The sequence below is a fragment of the Cenococcum geophilum genome (genome assembly GCF_001692895.1).
Source record: "Cenococcum geophilum 1.58 unplaced genomic scaffold K441scaffold_1, whole genome shotgun sequence".
In the NCBI taxonomy this organism is placed as follows: domain Eukaryota; kingdom Fungi; phylum Ascomycota; class Dothideomycetes; order Gloniales; family Gloniaceae; genus Cenococcum; species Cenococcum geophilum.
This window is the reverse complement of record NW_027137559.1, coordinates 4,379,492-4,400,394: the sequence shown is the minus strand read 5'-3', so window position 1 is coordinate 4,400,394 and position 20,903 is coordinate 4,379,492. Positions and strand designations below refer to the sequence as shown.

The window sequence follows — 20,903 nt, the reverse complement described above, 5'->3', positions numbered from 1 at the left end:
AACAGATACTATAGAGCCAGGCACCATATAGCGTTAAAAAGCTTCGCCTAGTGCTAATATTAAAGGTTTAATTTTGGCGTATATATACTCTCTAGCGTTATTAAGCTCTAGAGCTAATATATAAAAGTAGCGCTTAATCTGCTCCTATTATCTGCGCGGTATAAAGGAACTAATTGCGTATATAGGCTATTTATTATCCCATCGCTAGATATTACGCGGCTGCTGCTGCCGAAAGACGCCCATATAGATAATTAAGCCTATCTAAATTATTAATTCGCTGGCCGACGTGTCCCTCTAGATAAGCTTTTATTTACCCGCGTAACGTCCTAATTAGTTAATTCCGTTAGCGTTCTTTTTAGCAGTATAGAGATTTATGTTAGTAGCGAGTAGATAGAAGATTAGTTGGCTAAAAAAGAGTAGGAAGACTTGCCCAGGAAGGTCCCACCTACTCCTATACCCCTCGCTCGATCCTAGATCTTAACGATTAGTAATTAAGCAGTAAGCTTAACAATCGTATGGCTTATCGCGCTTAGTAGAGGAATTAGTATTAGCAGTAGGGGAGGCGCTGCTAATAGTAGAAACAAGGTTAATATTTTCACTAGCGCGCTAAGTAGCGATATAGAGCTTATATAGAAGATTGACGACGTATAAAGGCTCTATAGGAACGTGTGGTAGTAGTTACTAATTAGTAGGCACTAACGGAAGGCCTAGCTGCTTTACTTCATCTACTAACAGCTAAGGCAGCATTATATCATCAATTTAATCCTTATCGCCTAAATCGTCCTTACTACTAGCAGCTTGCCTATGCGGCTTAATTATAGCACAAAACCCGTCCTCCTTAGTCTTATCCTCCTGTACTCGCTCCCCGCCTTATATAACGGTAGCCTGCTCGGGCAGAAGCTCTATAGGCTAGTCGGATTGAGGATCGTAAGTATACTGGTTGATTTAAAACTCCTGTGTAAAACTCTGCGCTAGTAGAGGCTCTATATACGATTCGGGCGACGGCTCATGCTCATACTTAGGAGTTTGGAACTACTGCATGAACAAGCTCTAGGGCAGCTGTGACGACGCTGCTGCTAATTAATGCCGCGAAAGTATGGCTCTATAAGGTTCAGGTAAGCAGTATACACGAGGATTTAATATTAAACGACTTCTGACCAAAAATCGCGAATACACGAACGACCCCTATCCGAACTTTCTCAGCAGCTCATCGCTTGGAGCTGACTCGACGCCCAGAACACCAAACTATATACGGTATAGAGCTTATTGATTGGCTTTTTAGGCGTGCGACGGTGCGCGGGAACTAAAAGTGCATGAACCTGAAGACACAATGGGATAAAATATCCCTTACAGTAACTAATATAAAGGTAACCTATCCTACTCTATTAGGCAGCTATTAAATACCTAGATAAGTAGATATAATAATAATCCTAGCTCATAAACCCTACTATACTTAAGGCCTTCTTCCACCCTTTGGCGAGCGCTGTAAAAATTTCAAATTCGCTACGCGCATAATTGCAGCGAAGCCGTATGCTTGGCTGCAAGAACTTTAGAAAGAGGAAGCGTACGTCAGGCAAGATCTGGTTACTTCAATTTGATTCTTCTGAGTTGCTTCAATTTAATTCTCCTCCAGGGCAACCAAAATATGCCCGTATATGCTACTTAAGCATTATATAATTTATTAAATAATCTAAATTCTAAAAAAGAAAATTATTTGAATATGCACTGTATATATATAAAGCTCGGCATAGTCAGAAGCTGAGCATGGTCAGAAAGTTAAACTTAAAGTTCTGACCAGGTTGAACTTTCTAACCACACCGAGTTTTTCCGTAACACGCCGAGCTGAGACCCCACTTGCCGTGACTCATAGGCACCACAAAAAAACAACACCTCCAACGCAAATTCTACCCCAACTGCAGCTTCCATCAAACATCCGCAAATATTTCTCCGACTCTTTCTCCAACGCTTTCTCCCATTCTACCTCTAACTCTAGCTCAAGTCCAAGCTCTATCACGAACTCAGAGAATGGCATCGCAATCCTCCAAGCGACCCTCCGAAGAACCCCACTACACGCAAGGTCCTGCTAAACGGCCTTGCCGAGCCGCCTCCGAGCCACCACTAGGTCTCCTAGCTCCTGCAAATGCGCCTTCCATGACGCCGCCATTGACTCCGCCCGCCAGCTCCTCCAATACTCCTGCGACTAACATCTCGTCTCCAACTATATCAATGAACCGTCCAGCATCTCCTGTACGCCCTGCAACGCCTAAGACGCCATCAAAGGTCGCTGGTTATCCGTTGCCAACACAAGAGATTTTTGAGATGAGTATAGAAGAGATACATGCGTATATGAGGTTAAGGGGTTGGGATAGTGATATCGGTATGCGAAGCACCTCCTCTTTGTTATAGGTGCATGCTAACAGCCTGATAGCCTTAGGGGATTCTATACCGTTTGACGGCTATCCAGACCTCGATTACGAAGATTACGAAGACTCTCTATATCAACAGGGGTTGGGTGAGGACAGCGATGAGAGTCTTCGGTGTTATTAATGGTTTGTCTGTTTGCTCTGTAAAGAGATATACAGTAATAGGCATTAGGAGTCATTCACACTACAAGGGCCGCATGGATTAAAAAGCACTATGTCCTTGTTTGTAGTGATAATTCTATATCCTAAAATAGTCCGATAATTCCGTTATGGCAATTGGGTCCTTATATATCTAGACTATCCCAGTAATACTGTCTTTCCGTAGTTTCCGCGTAGAATGTCCCAGCAGTAGAAAAGCGTGAGATCGTGAAGTTGCGGAGCAGCATTGTAATAAGGCTTAAAAACACCAGGTGAAAAAGAGGAATGCCAACATTGCTAAGTCTCTATCCATGCGTACGCCAAAAGAGGCCCGTGCACGAACACCAAAACATCAACACGCTCCTCCAAGTACTCAATTCGGCTGTGCTCTATGCAATATACCTCTCTGCAAAGAAGGCAGGAACACCGCAGCCTAATTAGGACACGATAGAGTCAATTATATATCAAGTTTGAGCTTTATTATAATGATTTAGAGCCTTAATTCATTGATCAAATTCACGACTTCATTTTGTGAAGACTCGATTCAATCTAGAGACTCTGGTTGGTTCGCTTGTGCGTACGCCTTTCTCAACAGCGCATGGGATAAGGGGCTAAAGAAGGACTAGGTTCGCACCGAGGAGTATGCCAAAAGATAATGGATAAGAAGAATTTTTTCTTATTTATGAGTCATATTTGTTTAACGGCTTCTTGGCAAAGCGGAACTTAATTTTTAATCTAACCTTAGTTATTTGCAGCGTCGAATTCTTGGCTAGTGGTAATAAAGGAGAATATATTTACACGAGGAAGTAGCGGCCTCATTTCTGGGGAAGTCATTAGGAGTCTTAAAGCTCGTGTCATCGAACATATTAATGGCGACGATGAAGTCAATCAGTGAGGACGCAGTGTTAAGGATAAATAGGCAGTTTTACAGTGTGGGCAAGTATTAATGTTAATTCCGGTTAAGGTTAGTTAGTAGTGCGTGCACTACCTAATAAGGCAAAGTTTATAACATTCCATGGAACTCTGGAAGTCTATGTGTAGGTAACCACTAGCTTCCAAATACTTATAGGAAGGAGTACATTAGCAAACCAATTTCTCACAAACAGCTTACAAAACGATGGATTCTCAACTTAGTCTTTTTGAGCGCGCAATGGAAGCATGTCGTAAGACATGGCCGAAAACTCTCTACAGCTCTTTTCACATGTTTGAGGTTATTTTACAGTTTTCAGAGAAAACTTGGGAAGAGATTGTTCGGATTCCACGATTTGACAAAAGCACCATAGAATACCTAGAGAAACGAATTCGACAATCACCAGACGATGAGCTCCGCAGATTATGGGTAGAGCACCACGGGCTTTGCACCTCCTGGAGTATCCTAATCGCATCGATGCTTTTCGACGACCCTAACACGATGTACTTCGGCGACGACGGAAGACACCGACTGGCTTACACTAGCCATGGGCTAGTTATCGATAGTTCGGCAAGGATCCCTGTGCTATTAAAGGGCGACAAGGCGTACACAAAAGGAGGGATCGAGTACAGAATGTCAACGGTAGAGGGTCAGCAGCCCTCACTATCCTATACAGTGTGTCTCTTATCCTATACTCATGAATTACTTACTATAAGGTGCTAATTAAACATAGCGATCTGGAATTACCAAAACATACGACGTATGCCAAAACTGGACAGATGCAATACAGAGGTGCTTAATCCAAGCAGCGAGCGGAAGAGACGTGATATGTTTATTTAGGTAGATTACCTTTTTCTTTTAGTTAAGTAACTAAGTTGGGATAACTAACGAAAGCGCAGAATAACCCAAGACAGTAGATTAAGATTTGATGGCCAAATTAAGTGGACGAAAGGCACAAACATTATTGTATGGAGCAGACGGACCATACAAAAGGAAACAGGCCAGACTATAGAATTCCGCAAGCAAGCGATCTTCGGGAAGGGCACAGAGGATACTAACGCGAAGTGCAAGATGGCATTAATGTCATTTTGTCATGAAGATGGACGGAAAGCACTCTCCTCTACGATACTACCCATTATTCAAGAAAAGTTGTGGCCCGCCTTAGTGACCGTGTTCGGCCTGGCAGAACTGAAGGCCGATAATATTATCGTGAAGGCTAAAGAGTAGCGAAAGGACTAGGAGGAGTAATCATAGAGTAGGAGAGAGCCAGCGCTGGCGCGGCAGAGCTCATCTACAACATCCATAATTTTCCTAATGTGTTCTGTCTGGAGAGCATCCAGTGAAGCTAGGCTGTAGAGAGTGGCGCTGCCGAACGCGGGCTGGCTTCGATTGCCCCATTAACTGGCGGTGGATTCATTGCGTTGGAGTTGACATGGGAAATGGAATTGGAATTGGGATTGGGATTGGAATTGGGATTGGGATTGGAATTGGGATTGAAACTGGAACTAGGATTAGCATTGAAACTAGAAGCTCTCTCAGAACATCTCGTATTTTAGTTAACGTTCCTCACCTGACTGATGTGTACTTATTCCGTCTGGTTACCAATTTTTTTTTTTTTTGAATCGTAGCCAGATCATCCAAACTCGGCTGATAATTGGTGTCGGAAGCTTAGTGTTCATAAGGTAAAGGACGCTTAATAGAAGTAGAAGGTTGGCAGTCGAAAGCAGAACGTGAGTTATGCTTGATTGAAAGTTCGATCGTCTGATGAGGGCCCTTAGCAGCTACAGCGGATATGAAGACAGGTGTAGCAGCTATAAAGGGAAATAAGATGGAATGGGCGTGGTAACGGTTAGCCAAAGCAAGGCGTCGGATTGATGTGGGAGAATAAAAGGAGTTGGAGTAGATGTAGAGTTATATGGTATGAATAGTTGCAGCTTTACTTGAGGCAATGCAATAAAATGAATGAGTGAAAGCTCAAAGGCGAGCTGGTAATTGAGTAAAATACAAAATTCGTTGAAAGCCTGTCATCTGTCAAAAGCATGCAAGCTGCCAGCCATAAGCGAGGGCGGACTGGAAATCACGATTTGTCTCGCGACTGATGAGTCGATGCGGCACAGCAAGTCAGTCCTCAACACAAGGATATAGCAAGAGCGAAGATTGGGCCTGGGAATCGCAGGCATGGAGAGCCGCACAATATCACCCCCACGTCCACCCACCACCCACAATACTTACTCGATCGTTCCACCACAGTTGATCTCCCTCTCGATATCGTACTATCTTATCCCACAACGAATGATGAGCACCACCTCTTTATACAACCGACTGAAGAACTCCAAGATTGAATGCAAGCTGAGCAACCGAAAGACGTTTTTGCCGCTAGATGTATTGGAAGCTGAGATCACGAAAGAGGAAATCGAAGCCTTGCTATTCCCTAAGATTAGTATATTTGGCCTGGTTCTCATCGCTGGATTCGGAATTCCAACCAAAATAATAGAAAGTGCCAAGAAAGTCTTTGCGATTTTGGTCTTAATAGGGGATCCCGGCGCCGCCAAGGGCCTTCTCGCAGAAGGACTCAATGACAGTCACCTACCACTCAGTTAGAATCCTACGGCAGGGGAAGGGAACAGCTTAGTCTCGAGCGATGGGACGGTCTTCCATTCCTTCGCTAGCTGGAACGAACTCGGAGTTGACAGGTTTCTGGAAACTCAGTGGACTGTTCTAGCGCCCGTCCTGGAGAACAGTGGTGAAGATGTGACGCTGGACCCAAGATACGTTCTGCCGCTTAAGTCCCTCAGAAACATTACACATGGACAATATAGCGACGTTTATCGAGGCGAGCTTCACCCTGCTCATCAGAAGGGGATCCAGGTAGGCCCTCCTCCATCCCCAATTCCCTGCAGCTGAATGGAAGCTAAATTCAGAAGGCCTCAGGGGACAAAATCGAGGTTGCCGTCAAGGAATTCAACATCAAGAGCACACATGAGTTCGTCCAGGAGAGAAATAATCTAGCCAGAATTCGAAGTCTGAAACATCCGCATCTCATCCAGCATTACGCAACATTCGATACTGGAGAACAATACTACGTAATCTTTCCTTGGGCGGAAGGCGGGAATCTAAGAGATTACTGGATGTCTAAAGATTCGGTGGATCGTGACGCAGATCTGGCTTTGTGGTGTTTACGCCAGATGCTCGGTTTGACTGGAGCGCTCAAAGCCCTTCACGACATCAACTTTCGCCATGGAGATCTCAAACCAGAAAACATCCTCAATTTCATTCAAGCCGACGGCGATTTGTTAGTCGTAGCCGATGTCGGCGTCTCACGAGTACACCAACATTCCACCATGAAGCGAAATTGGCCCACGATCAGCACGGCCACCACCCCGGCGTACGAAGCACCAGAGGCCGTCATTGAAAAGGACTTAGCCAGGTCTCGCCGATATGATATCTGGTCGCTCGGTTGCATCTTTCTCGAGTTCTCTATCTGGTTCTTGCACGGTGTTGAGTCAATTAACAGTTTTAGCATCGCTAGAGTACCGTTTCAGTCGCCTGATTCCAAGTACTACTTCTACAACCTGACTTCGCAGCGAACGGCAGAAGTGCATCCCGCCGTCTTGGAAGCGATACAGGAACTGCAAGACGATCCACGATGTAAAGGCGACACCGCGCTGGCTGCCCTTTTGACCCTCATCGCTGAAAGCCTTCTTCGAATCGCCACGGAGGACCGCGATCACACTAATCAGGTGCAAGAAAAGCTTGGCAAAATTTTCCAGAGGGCTCAGCTTGATCCAAACTATCGATTCAACCAAGTTGAGCCACCGCCGTCCAAGCCAGCCATCTTCCAACAGCGCGAAAGATCCCTCGCACACCGGGGTCGACCGAGGGACTCTGTCATCATGGAAGAATCGCCCTTCAGGGTCGAAGACTAGGTTAGACGTTGATGATGGCTTCGTTCCGGCGTTTCTATTACTCGTTGTTCATATCGAGGGGTTTAGATCGGTCAGTCTAGATGATTACTATGTCTTCTGGAGCTATGGAGTTATTCGTGGAAAATTTCCATTACTATATACGGCTTAGACATACTGCTTGGGTATCGGAAAACCAAGGCTTCCAAGCTAGACGCGACATATCTTCCAATCTTAAACCAGCTGTTTGACGAGGAAGATGAGGAGGACAAAGAAAGATGGGCTAGTGAGTTCCAGGAAATAGTTGGGAGCATCGTTGTTTTAGAGAGTCCCCTCTATATTGCCTCGCTTGCAAGTCTCCTTGGTATGCCCAAAGACGATATTAGCTGCCGGCTAGATTCTCCACACTCTGTTCTCAGCATTCCCGATAGCGAGGATGTTCCCGTACGGCTCCTACATCTGTCCTTTCGCGAGTTCCTCGTCGATTGTGGAAAGCAGGGAAGGAGCCCTTTCTAGGTAAATGAGGAGGAAACACATGAGAGGCTAGCTGCTCGGTGCCTTGAACTAATGTCCAGCCCAAAAGGCCTGCAACAGAACATATGCAACCTCTTGATGCCTGGGACTCTGAGAACCGAGATCGATGAACTGACAATCGCTAGCGGTCTACCACCTGAGGTACAATATGCTTGCCGTTATTGGGTACACCATCTGGAGCAGGGAAAACGCTACATCCACAACAGGGACTCGATCTACCTTTTCCTCCAGAAGCATTTCCTTCACTGGCCATGAGCCTTATCGGAGAAACATACAAATGCATCCACATAATTGATAGCTTGCAGGCGCTCACGGGCGTAAGACTGCTTGCAACGCTTCATTGTAATTGCTATACTTACCTGTGAGACAGTCAGCCAACAGTGCTAGCTCGAGCTTTCTTCGCGATGCGAAACGATTTGCACTACGGTTCCGCCGTTACTCGAAGACACTCCTCTACAGATCTATTCTTCAGCTCTTATCTTTACTCCAGAGATGAGTATCATACGGCAGACATTTGCGAAGCATACTACAGGGTGGGTTAGCATGATACCAAAGGTAGAAGATGATTGGAACGCTTGCCGCAGCACGCTCGAAGGCCATTTGGATTACGTCGGCGCTGTCGCCTTTTCGCCGGACAGGCAGCTGGTTGCGTCGGTATCAAACGACAAGACGATACGGCTGTGGGGGACATCGATGGGGTTGTGCCGCAGCACGCTGGAAGGCTATTTGAACTCGGTTAGGGCGGTCGCCTTCTCGCCGGACGGCCAGTCCCTAGAGACAAATAGAGGACAAATCCCTCTTTCCTTCCTTTTGTCTAATACTTCTTCCTCCCAGGGAAATGGACAACCTACCTTCTTTGTGATAGGCCAATGGGTAACTTACAAAGGGTTGCGTTTTCTTTGGCTTCCTCCTAAATACCAACCAGCCTGTACAGCTGTTTATAGTAATATAATATGCGTAGGTCACTTATCAGGTCGTTTAACCTTACTTCAACTTTGCGCGGATAATATTGAGTGGTAGTTTGGGCTTGTAGACCTGTTGAGAAGTTAACACTTTAAAAAAAAATTAAATTTGGCATGACTGTTTCATGTAGGTACCTAGGGGACCGGATGAATTTATATTTTAATGTCTTTTTCTAGCAGCTTTCGATAGTTCTCTTTCGGTCTTGAAGCTAGCCTTCGATGATTTTGGGGGTTTCTACGGAACGGGACAACCTGTAAGGCTCTGGTTCGATTCGATCGATCGATTGAATCGATCGTGGTGTTCGCTGGTCGTTCGAACGATTATCGTCTGGCTCCGGCGACGGTCGTCTGGTTCTGGCGATAGTTGTCTGGTTCTGACGACAGTTGTCTGGTTCTGGCGACGGTCCTCTGCTGGCTGCCGTTCTAGTGCCTCCTGTAACTGACTACCGCACCCTACGTACCACCACTGTCTCACCTGAGTATTACCCTGTTTCTACCGCGTATCACCCCGTTTCAGTTACGTATTAGTGTCCCCTTTCATCTTATTACTTACACCTTTTTCATGTATTTATACCACCTGATTTCCATGGATTTTTAATTAAGTTGCTCGTTCAATTCTCCCACACTGCAAAGCTTACACCTCCTAAGGTAGGGAGGATGTAAGGAAGGGTAAAAATAAGGCGGCTACAAAGGGGGTAACTTGGCAGAGGCACGTGTAGGCTATCTGTGTGTCGCGCGCGCGCACAGGTGTCGAGGGGTGTGTGCATAGGGGTGTCGTTTGGAGGGGGTGAGGGGGGTGGGAGGGGTGTCGCTTAGGGGGTATCCTGCCAGGAGCCTCTTAGGACGATCAGGACCTCCAGGAAAATCAAAATCCTGTCAGGAGGCCTCCAGGATCTTGGCACCCCAACAAAATGCTGATGAAGGAAGGGGTTTCCCTAGGCACGTGCAGCGCACGTGCCTCACAAGCGAGTCGTCCCTGCCATACCTTGCGGCTATATAACTATCTACTCAGGTTTTACCTGACATAAAGTTCCTTAATATCCATATTATCAGCAGCACCAATAGCAATACCTTTAACCTCTTTAGACTCAACCTGCTGTGCTATAGTGCGGAATTTCTCCTTCTAAAATAGCTACCTTTTAGGGCAAAGACTGGGTTCTCCCTTATAGAACGGGCCGGTAGCCGTCACTCGTAGTAGTTCTTCATCATTTCATCACCTAGCCTCTCAAAAAGCCTGGAACTGCCATACTGCAAAGGAATTTAGATTAACCTATTGGTAAAATGGTCCTAAGGTGTTATCTTGCTTTATAGGCTCTTAATAAACAAATTAGATTCGGGAATTAGATATATTAGGAGGAAATATACTAAGCCAGACTTCTTTCAAACTCGTATCTAGAGAGGGAAGTTTAGTCCAGAACCTTATATTATACCCCTAAGACTAAAGCTTAGCATGTGTATATTCTAAGAGCAATTAAACGGAAATATCGCGTACATCTTGGGTAGTAATAGTGGTAGGCGGCAGAGAGTTTAGCTCTTTAAAAAAAAAAAAAGCCTTTCCTAAGATAGTGTTTAAATTACTAATTGTATGCTAATAGGTGGTTTAATTAGCAGCGTCTCTCTTTTTGTTTTAATAGGAGAGGACCAAGGTCTAATACACTAGGCTTACCTAAAATGATACGCAATATTAAACACAGATAACACCTTAGAGCTACCTAGCTTGCCTAAAACAGGTATTATATACAAAAGCACTTGACTTAGGTGACTACCTTATATAATAATTGCTTTGACCTTACGCCCCCGTTAATTAAGCCCTAAATTACTAGATGCTGCACTTATCTATAACATTAATAGTGGTTTTAACTCACCACCCTATAACAGATTAGTAGAATCTAATATAAATAAAACTAACTAAAAAAGAATGCGTATATAAGTATAAACGTAATATTGTTTTGGAGCGCGCTTTATATAGGACTATTACGGATACTATATAAACTAAAAGGTTAAGAATGTCTATAAAGCCGTCCTCCACTAAGTAATAAGTATATTTCTCGCGAAAATATATATAGGTAAGGGCGAATCCTTAAACCTATAAGTTAATCTCTAAGTAGATCGATTTCCTTCTATATTAGAGACGCTAATTATTAAATTATAGACTGTAACCTAAGCTAGTCTATTAAGGGAGGAATAAAAATAAGTAGATTATAAACCTAATTAAGTTAGCGCATGTAAAGTAATTTTAGAGTATATTAATATACTAGGGAGTTATACTAACTAAATGCGTATAGATAAAGGATAAGTTAAGAGACTTTGGAGTTAAAGCAAACTGTAGGTTCTGGGCTATTATTAAGAAAGTATATGGCCTAGGCTTTAATAATAATAGTAAAAAGGCGAAGATGTTACTAAAAGACTACACTTTTATATATAAACAGGCTAAAATAGTATATGCTTCTTAATGCACCCCTCTATTACTATGCCTAATATTTCTTTATACTAGAGATCTACTATTTTCTACCCCCTAAATTTAGCTATCCTTTATATTAAATTACTTACATTTTCTACCTAAACTTTCTACCACTTTCTACCCTAAACCCCTACCATTTTCCATCTTACGAATTTACCTACTTTTATATAATAATTTAGCTTTTTTCTACTATAAATTCTATTACTTTCTATTACCTTCTATACGTAGCCCTCCTTTTTTTTTTTTTTTTTTTTTTATCCATTGTATTATACTACGTACAATACTGCGCATGCAGCCTTGGGCTATGGCGCTATAGTTCTATATACATAAATCCTTTCTAGGCAGCTTAATATGTACTAGTAGCTATGTCCTAGTAGTTTATAAACCCCTAAACTAGGAGTTTATAGTTTCCTAGTAAAATACTAAGATACTACAACTACTAGGGAATGAGAAAATGGTAAGAAAAACTATAAGAAATCCTAACCCCTGTCCCTGTCCTTTTGCAATTTATTTCTGTCCTTTTGCTCTCTAATATCTTTTACCCAGAAGCCTAGTAGGAGTTACCTCCTTCTAGAATCCTATTAATTTTATTCTTCCATAGAATCTTCTACACTAGTACTATGTACTAGTTTAGCTGCTTTAAGAACCTCGCAGTCTTTACTATTAGCAAAGTGTTTTTCTTTACAATTAATGCAAAGAGGGGTAGTATGCTTGCAAGGCCTGCCCCCTACCATACAGGTAGGACAGACGTGGTCTTTAGATAGATGTGCAGCCGCACAATATCTATAGGCCCTAGTAGAGCATCTATCTCCTATATGGCCAAATTTTTGGCAGCTATTACACTGCGTAGTAGGAGAGACTTCAAGGTATTTTACTACCTTAGTAGCTGTACCTGCAATTGATATCTCTTTTTGTTTGAGGATTTCTTGTCTTTTTTCTTCGTTCTCTATAGTAAAAACTATAGAGCCAAATCTGGTCTGTGGATCGTGTCTTTTTACACTAGATGAGATCCATCTAGGTAGTCCTTGTATCCTTATAGGATTAAANGTCTCAATTTCTTCTTTTAGAAGCTTAGAGCCTCCTTCTCCTANGAAAGGTAGGGTAGGAACCCCATGGGCTATAATTTGAACCCATGGTTCTAGTTTTTGTTCTCTTTNAAAGGTAAAGCAGTTATGCCAGATTTCCTTATATTTGACTAGGAAATCTGCATTATACTCTTCCGTAGTCGTAAGGAGAATATTTTGTTTTCCTTTAGTTCTAGTTATAGATGCTAAAACTGGTTTTTCTACTTGCAGTTTTGATGCAAATAGTTGATTGACTTTGTTTCGTATAGAGAAGGTATCTAGAGGTTAGTCCTTTTGGTCTGTAATTAGGACTAGCTTTCTTTCTTGTAGCTGCTTTTTCTTACTTCTAGTAGAAGTAGAAGGGGTAGGAAATAGTAGTGACGAGGGGGGTAGAGAGGACGAAGTAGGGAGGTCCTTCTTTAGCCTCTCTGCGTAGGTTTCTTTAGTAGGGGCTACCTCCTTACGGAGAGCTCTTACTTCTTCAACTAGTCCTTTTAGGACTTCTTTTGTTTTTTCTTTTCCTTTTATAAAGGGATTTTCTCCTACTAGGATACTACGTGTATAGTCCTCTAGCTGTTTAACTTATTCCTTTTTGTCGTCTTTTTCTTCTAGCCCTTTATAGGCCTGAGTTAGGCTATCTAGAGCCTTTTGTAGGTGTTGTTCTGGAGAAAGGGGAGAGAAAGATATACTAGGTATACCAGCCGTAAAAGTCATTTGTTTGGTTGTCTTTTTTGTAGGTTTTTGGTTTTCTTTTTCAGTAGAAGACTGAGGATGTCCTCTTTTTTCTCCTGTCCCAAATAGGCTAGGAGGAGGGAAAGGGCCAGGAGAAGGAGAAGGGCTAGAAAAAGTGAATGTAGATATAGACTCATTATCACTTATTTCTATAGGTTTCTTTTTAGGCCTGCCGGGCCTTAACATTTTGTGTCTTATAGGGGGTTTCCTAGTTTTTACTATCCTTATACCCTTTCTCCTTACTAATCCTACTAGAAGATTTCTGGAGAGATTAGGCTAAAAGGTAGTAGAGAAACTAGCCCCTATTTTGTTATTGGTGGTAGTGATAGTAGTAGTAGTAGTGGCTTTGGTGTTCCTATCCGTGCCTCGCTTATAAGCTAGGACCACCCCTAAGAAGAATTTTCTGTTGGGGGAAAGGGGGTAAAACGACAAATAAATCCACCTCTAGCTCGCTAGGCAGTAGGAATTAGGTCTTGAAAGTTGGAAAATCAATTGTTTTTGGTGGTGAGATGGGTATGCGTAAGTTTTGAAGTGTGGCGCTACCTTTTGGTAAGGTTGCATGTGTGGTATAGCTTTAGCCCTCCTTTTATATATTACCTAATTATAAATAGAAACTATACTACTTTGCTAATATTAATAGGTTAGTAAGAGATAATTCTACTATAAAGCAATTGTTACTACCTATGTGGATATATTCTGTTACAGACCTTATATTGGCAGTAGTACGACTACTAAAAAGAGACATAAACGGGTTAGTTAAGACAGTATAGAAGGCGCTAGAACCGATCGAGCTATAGGACGAGGGGTAGCTAAGTTATATGGCCAGTTACGTTATAAGTTCGGAACGTGGGAACGTAGGAATATGGGAACGCGACGTACTGATATACTAATGTACTAAACCTTTACTATAGGGAGGAGTTATATATTTAAGGACGTATAGTCTCTATAGATAGTTTCTCTTCTTTATAGTGAATCTTAGAATATAATTAGAGTTAATTTATTAGGTAACTACTCCACCAGTTATATTTATATTATTAACTATGCTATACCTATATACCTAGCCCATTAACAAGTCCACCGTAGTATTTCCTATAAGGCTTTATTATATATTCACTACTAAGGTTATAGTAAAGGAGGTTAAATAATATGCTACCAAAAGCAGTAGCCATAACGCCGTTAACGGCAGCAACTATATCTGGATTAGGTAATAACACTAGTATAATAAACACTAACTCTTAGCCAGTTACCGTTAGACAGCTATAGGAAATAGTTAATTAATTAATAGATAATAATAAGATACTTAAAGATAGGATTAATAGGATTGGAGTAGCTAAGGTTAAGTTACCCTTAATTAAGTGATTCTTAGGGGAGAAGTTAAAACTTAAAGGATTCCTTACGTAAATACACTTTAAGTGTTACGGCACTGGCAGAAAGCGGCAGCTATGGTAGACGTTATGGTAGACGCAGGGCTCACGTGACTCTTACGTGACTAGGGATTGTATATAACTCCTCGCGTTACTACTTATCCTTTCCTTTCCTTTTCTCTAGCTTTAGATTCTTGTTTATAGACAATCTAATTATACAGGCTTGCACGACCCTTTTACCGTGCTTATGTCTTAATTGATTAAGTCGCTAACATTATCTAAAGCTTACTCTACTCTTTCTTCCTAAGAAGGAACTTAAATATATCTGCAAGAACATAGAATAGGACCCTAAGGACATCGCTAGGACCATAAGGACAGGACCTAAAAGAAAAGAATAGAACCCTAAGGAAAGAACCCACAAGACACGCACAGACTAGAACCCCTAAAGAAATTACCCAGAATTACCTAATACCCCTACCACTATGCCATAAACCACAGCAGTAGGCAAAGCAGCTATAGGACCCTTAAATACTTTAGATAAAGAAACAATTAACGTTTTAACCCCCTAGGCGGAGCTTACGGCTACTAATACCAAAATTAAACGACTACAAGAGCTACTCAAAGCTAGAGATACCCCTATATCTAATAATAAGTCATTATTAGATAACCAAAGACTTGCTATAGTCCTTTAGGCCCTATCCCAGCGCCTTAGTGGACCCACTAAGGTCTATATAGCACTGAGGCGGTTAGCAAAGGTTACGGATCCCCCGCTACTTATAGACGGAACCGACCCTATATTTAATAATTAAAAGCTTTAATTACGGGATAAGCTTAAAGTTAATGCAGACCACTTCCCTAACGCCCGAGCCAGAATGGCCTACATTTTCGGCCGTACTGGCGGAGACGCCTAGACGCATTTACGCCCGCGATACACTAAAGACTTAGTAGACCCCTTTATCTCTAAAGAAGAAATAATTAAATACTTATCTTTTATTTATAAAGACCCTTTTAAAGTATAAAACGCCCGCCTTAGCTATAAAAGCCTAAATATAAAAACAACGGAGACCTTTTCGGCCTTCTAAACCCGCTTTCTACACCTAGCCGGATAGGCCTAAATCCCCTAGGAAGACCTACTGCCAGACCTCTTTAATAAGCTTACCCTAGACCTACAACGGGCCGTATTACTAGCTTATATTATAGTATAGACGTTAAAGGAACTTATAGATTATTGCCTAGCTATTAACTAAGGCCTCCGTTAAATTAAGGCACGCGCTAACCGGCTAAAAACTAGAAACCTTATAAACTAGGCCGCAAGTACTGCAAGTACGGCCTATAGTGCCCTAGCATAATCGGCAACTCCTACAGTTAACCCAGCAGCTAGCCGCGCAGCTACCCCTACTGCGGGCCTAGTATACACCTAGCCTATATACAGTAACCCCTATATATAGGCCCTTAGTGATTAAGGAGCTTACTTCTTATGCGGTTAAATAGGCCACCCTATAAGAAACTACCTAATAAAGGTAAAGATAAATGAGGTTCTGTTAATTTAGGAGGATAGTACGGAGCCGGAAAAAGAGGAACCTTAGAGGAAGACTCCTCTCTAGGGTTAAAAGGGATTAATATATCACATATTAATCTAAGTCGGCTAGTTAGTGGAAGAAGCTACACTATCCCTTATACTTTATTTCGTAATAGATATTAAGTTTTAACCTTTACTTTAGCTAACTTAGGAGTAAATACCTTTACCTTAATTAATATAAAGTGCGCTGTAAAACTGGCTGACTTTTTAAATGCACCCCTTAAAGAACTGCCTAAACTAGTCCCTATTCGCGGTTATAACGGACGAATAGGACTACCTATTACAACTATCTTGCGGATTTACCTCCGCGTTAACGGACGAAGGTAGTATAATATCCCCTTCCTTATTACGGACCTTAGAAGCTATAATATAATTTTAGGGAGAAAATAGCTAGCCTATTTAGGCTTATAGCTTAATATATAGAATAGGCAGCTTATCTGGCCCGAAACTATACCCTTAACGCCTTTCTTTATAAAAGAGATTAGTATTATAATGGAAAACCTTATACGGCCGCAGATAAACACTATTTACTAGGCTAATGCAACGCGTAGGGACTAGGCTTTTAAGAAGGATATACAGCTTAATCCGTAACGGATCTATATACTACGCCGCCCCCAGACTGCTTATGTTATACCACCCGTACCAAAGACTTAGGAAGTCGGTAGTGGCCTAGCTAAGTCCCTAATAGAGAACTTAGGCCCTACACAGCTATAAAGAAAGGCTAGGGATATTAGACGACACACTAAACTAATAAACTAGAAGGATAACTTGCGGAAAATGGAACGTAAGCTGAGAAAGACTATAAACCCTATACCGCAAAATACGGCCTAACGAATATCCGTAAAGAAACCTACAAACCTCCCGCCAGTTAATATCTGCTATATTGGCGCCATAGGATTCTACTAAAACCTAGTTCAGCCTAATACCGTTGCCTTTATAACTAGCTTATACAAAATTAATCAAATAATTAAAGAGAAAGAAGCCCTAGCCTAAGAGAAAGGCGAGCTTATAGACGAGGAGCTAGTAGAACAGAAACTGCCCCGTTAATACCAGAAATTTAAAAACACCTTCTCTAAAGCAGCATCTAATATACTCCCGCCTTACCAACCGTATAACTATAAGATTAAAATTAAGCCGGATAAAGTGGTTACCCTTAGCTATAGCCCCCTCCGACAGTAATTTACTGCCGAATTATAGGCCACAAAGTAGTATTTTATTAATAACCTGGATAAGGGCTTTATTAAGCCTAGTTAAGCCCCTTTTAACTTACCTATTCTCTTTACTAAAAAGCNAAATAGAGGACTTNGTTTCTNTATNAACTACCNTAAGCTTAATAATTTAACCCTTAAAGACCGCTACCCACTGCCTTTACTTAATAAGACTTTGGCCCGAATAAGTAGAGCTAAGATCTTTACAAAGCTTAATATCCGCTAGGCTTTTCACCGGATTAGAATGGACCCTAAATTAGAAGACCTTACTACATTTCGGACCCGTTACGGAACGTATAAATGCAAAGTACTGCCTTTTAGACTAACTAACGGACCGGCCACATACCAACGATATATGAATGACGTACTATTTGACTACCTTAACGACTTCTATACAGTATACCTAGATGATATTATAATCTACTTTAAAAACAAACTGGAATATAAAGAGCATGTCTGTAAAGTCCTATAATAGCTTTAGGAAGCTGGCCTCTAAACTAATATTAAGAAGTTAGAATTTAGTGTTAAGCGTATAAAGTACCTAGGGTTTATTATTAGTATAAATGGGATCGAGGCAGACCTAGAAAAGACGGCCGTAATTAACTAATGGGTACCCCTAAGGACCGTAAAGGGGGTGCAGTTATTTTTAGGGTTCTGTAACTTCTACCGACGCTTTATTAAGAACTACAGCAGGATTACCCGGCCACTAAGCCTACTTACCTATAAGGACCGGCCCTTTTACTTTAACACTATATGTAGGCAGGCCTTTGACGAGCTCAGGGTTGTTTTGGATAAATCTTATCGCGATAAGACGGAATGGATATCCTTATCGCGATAAGGATATCCATTGCATTTTATCGCGATAAGTCTTGGCATACCCCAAATAATCTTTCAGTCGCCTTCTTCTTTATTATTATATAAAAATAACTAATTTAAACCTAGTAAATAAAGTTATATTATCCTTTTCTTTTAAATATTAGTAGGTGGCTCTATATATAGCTCTACATCTGGCTTTACGCATGGAAGCTTTGTATACAGAGGCTCCGCACGAAGCTCTGCACAAAGCTCTGTGGAAGCTCTGCACAAAGCTCTGCGGAAGCTCTGCACAAAGCTCTGCGCAAAGCTCTGCAGAAGCTCTGCGCGAAGCTCTGCGCGAAGCTCTGCGCGAAGCTCTGCACGAAGCTTTGCGCGAAGCTCTGCACGAAGCTCTGCGACGGAGGCTCTGCACGAAGCCCTGTATACAAAAGCTCTGCACGATGGCTCTGCGTACGACGGTTCTGCATACGACGGCTCTACTACGGAGGCTCTATATAAAAGCTTTGTGCAGAGCTTCGTGCAGAGCCTCCGCAGAGCTTCGTGTAGAGCTTCATGCAAAGCTTTATACAGAGCCTCGTGCAAAGCCTTGTGCAAAGCCTTGTGCAAAGCTTCATGCAAAGCCTCCATACGCAAAGCTTTATGAATATCTGCCAAATTCTACCAAATTCTGCTAAGTCCACCGAATTCTGCCAAATTCTGCAGAATTCTGTCCTATTCTGCTTGGTTGGGGTAGAAAAGCCCCGCATAGGGCACTTTTATCCTTATCGATTGTGATATTTTATGCATTTTCTATTGGATAAAGGATATTTTATGCTCGCTTATTCGCATTATCCAAAACAACCCTGGACGAGCTTAAGAAACGACTAGTCTTTGCTCCCTTACTTACCCACTTTAACCCAGAACGGCCCTTAATGCTAGAAACCGATGCCTTAGATAGTGTTATAGCTAGCGTTTACTCCCAAAAGCAGATAAACGGAGAATGGCACCCTGTTGCTTACTATTTGAAGACTATAATAGATGCTAAGCTAAACTACCCGATTCATAACAAAGAAATATTGGCTATTATCTATAGCTTTTAGCACTAGCAAGTATAGCTAGAAGGGACCCCCAAACCTATCTAAGTGGTTTTAGATTATAAGGCCTTAGAATATTTCATAATAATAAAAGCCCTTATAGCCTGGCAGGCGCGCTAGGCGGATATCCTATCTTAGTTTAACTTCCTAATTATATACAGGCCAGGCGCCACTAACCGTGCGAATGCTCTTATAAGACGTAAATAGGACCTAAATGACCAGATGGCCGCGAAGATCTCATTACGGACCTAGACGCTACTATAACCAGAGTACCTTGACCCTTAGATACGGGAAGAACTAAGTACTAAATCTTTAAGCGCCGAGATATGTCCCATCGACCCCATAGAATTTAACCTTATTAATAAACTACTGTAAGTAAACCGTACGGACCCTTTTCTACAGGAGTACCGCGAAAAGGCAAAGGATGTTACCAGCCTATGGTCCCTTAAAAATGGACTGCTTAAGCACCGGGAACGGCTAGTAGTAGTAGAAGAACAGAACTTACGAACCCGGCTTATTACCAAAGCACATACCTAGGTCTCTACGGCCTACCCCAGAAAAAATAAGACCCGTAAGATTATTAGTAACCGTTACTACTGGCCCGGAATAGTTATAGATATTAACCGTTATATACGGAACTGCAACGACTGCTATAGGTCTATGATTCCACGAGATAAGACCCTAGGACTATTAAAGCTACTCCTAATACCAGAGCGCCCCTAGCAGTATATCTCTATAAATTTCCATAAACTACTAGTGGACCGTAACGGGTATAATATAGTTATAATCTTAGTTAACCGTTTTAGTAAACGCCCTTTCTTAATCCCCTGTTACAAGAATATTAATGCTAAAGAGGCGGCCTAACTATATATCTATTACATCTACCGAATTTACGGACTACTAGACACTATTATATTAGACCGCGGACCGCAGTTTATATTAGCTTTCTGGAATAAGTTTACTTAGATCTTAGGAATTAGGCTAAAGCTTTCTACGGCGTATTACTCCTAGACAGACGGTTAGACGGAGATTATAAATTAATACTTGGACTAGAGACTCCGGCCCTTTATTAACTACTTCTAAGATAACTGGGGCGAACTGCTACCTCTAATAGACTACGCCCAGGCGACCCTACCCCACGACTCTACGGGATTCGTACCTATCTAACTAGAAATGGGGTATCTACTATAAATAAGCTTTAACTGGGATAGACCAGAAGGACTACGGACTATACGCGAGAAACTGTCTTATAAGGAAGCCTAGCAGTACGCCAAGCGCTTAGAGGAAGCTTAGACGGTAGCCCGTATAAATCTAGAAAAGGCCTAAAAATTAATAAAACAGTAGGCAAATAAGCATAGGCGCGAGCCCGACTTTACCGTAGGTAATATGGTCTAGGTTATAATAAAGAACTAGAAGACGGAACGGCTAAGTTATAAGCTTAATTATTAGATGGCAGGACCGTATAAGGTCCTTAAGAAAATAGGCAACTTATATAAAGTAGAGCTCCCAGATTCAATTAAGGTTTACCCTATCTTCTCGCCGGATAAGCTACGAAAGGCAGCGAACGACCTATTACCTAGACAAAAGAACAAACCCCCCCTACCAATTTAAGTTAATGGCGACGATAAATAGGAAATTAAAGAGATACTGGCCTGTAAGCTAGTAAGGAAAACGCTAAAGTACCGCGTTAGTTGGAAAGGCTATAACCCAGATCCTACCTAGTACCCTGCATGGAAC

General features: G+C 42.0%; 4 protein-coding genes across 4 annotated transcripts; 3 read left to right on the top strand and 1 right to left on the bottom strand.

Annotated features, from left to right (window-relative positions):
• The first annotated feature begins 1,876 nt into the window (after positions 1-1,876).
• K441DRAFT_650472 (uncharacterized protein) lies at positions 1,877-2,852 on the top strand. The gene is made up of 2 exons (XM_067647036.1): positions 1,877-2,377; positions 2,429-2,852. The coding sequence occupies exons 1-2, from the start codon at positions 2,026-2,028 to the stop codon at positions 2,545-2,547; spliced, it is 471 nt and encodes a 156-aa protein (XP_067510435.1). The 5' UTR covers positions 1,877-2,025; the 3' UTR covers positions 2,548-2,852.
• An 827-nt stretch (positions 2,853-3,679) lies between these two features.
• On the top strand, positions 3,680-4,698 carry K441DRAFT_599972 (uncharacterized protein; the record flags this gene model as incomplete). Its single annotated transcript, XM_067645173.1, has 3 exons — positions 3,680-4,146; positions 4,205-4,311; positions 4,371-4,698. Exons 1-3 carry the CDS (start codon positions 3,712-3,714, stop codon positions 4,696-4,698), a joined length of 870 nt encoding a protein of 289 aa, XP_067510434.1. The 5' UTR covers positions 3,680-3,711.
• A 1,068-nt stretch (positions 4,699-5,766) lies between these two features.
• On the top strand, positions 5,767-7,452 carry K441DRAFT_710549 (kinase-like protein; the record flags this gene model as incomplete). The annotated part of the gene is given in 3 exon segments (XM_067653893.1): positions 5,767-6,067; positions 6,086-6,339; positions 6,396-7,452. 3 exon segments carry the CDS (start codon positions 5,767-5,769, stop codon positions 7,395-7,397), a joined length of 1,557 nt encoding a protein of 518 aa, XP_067510433.1. The 3' UTR covers positions 7,398-7,452.
• A 4,465-nt stretch (positions 7,453-11,917) lies between these two features.
• K441DRAFT_710531 (uncharacterized protein) lies at positions 11,918-12,509 on the bottom strand (the record flags this gene model as incomplete). The annotated part of the gene is made up of 1 exon (XM_067653892.1): positions 11,918-12,509. A coding segment is annotated over one exon (592 nt), but the record flags the coding sequence as incomplete, so codon positions are not given.
• Positions 12,510-20,903: the final 8,394 nt, after the last annotated feature.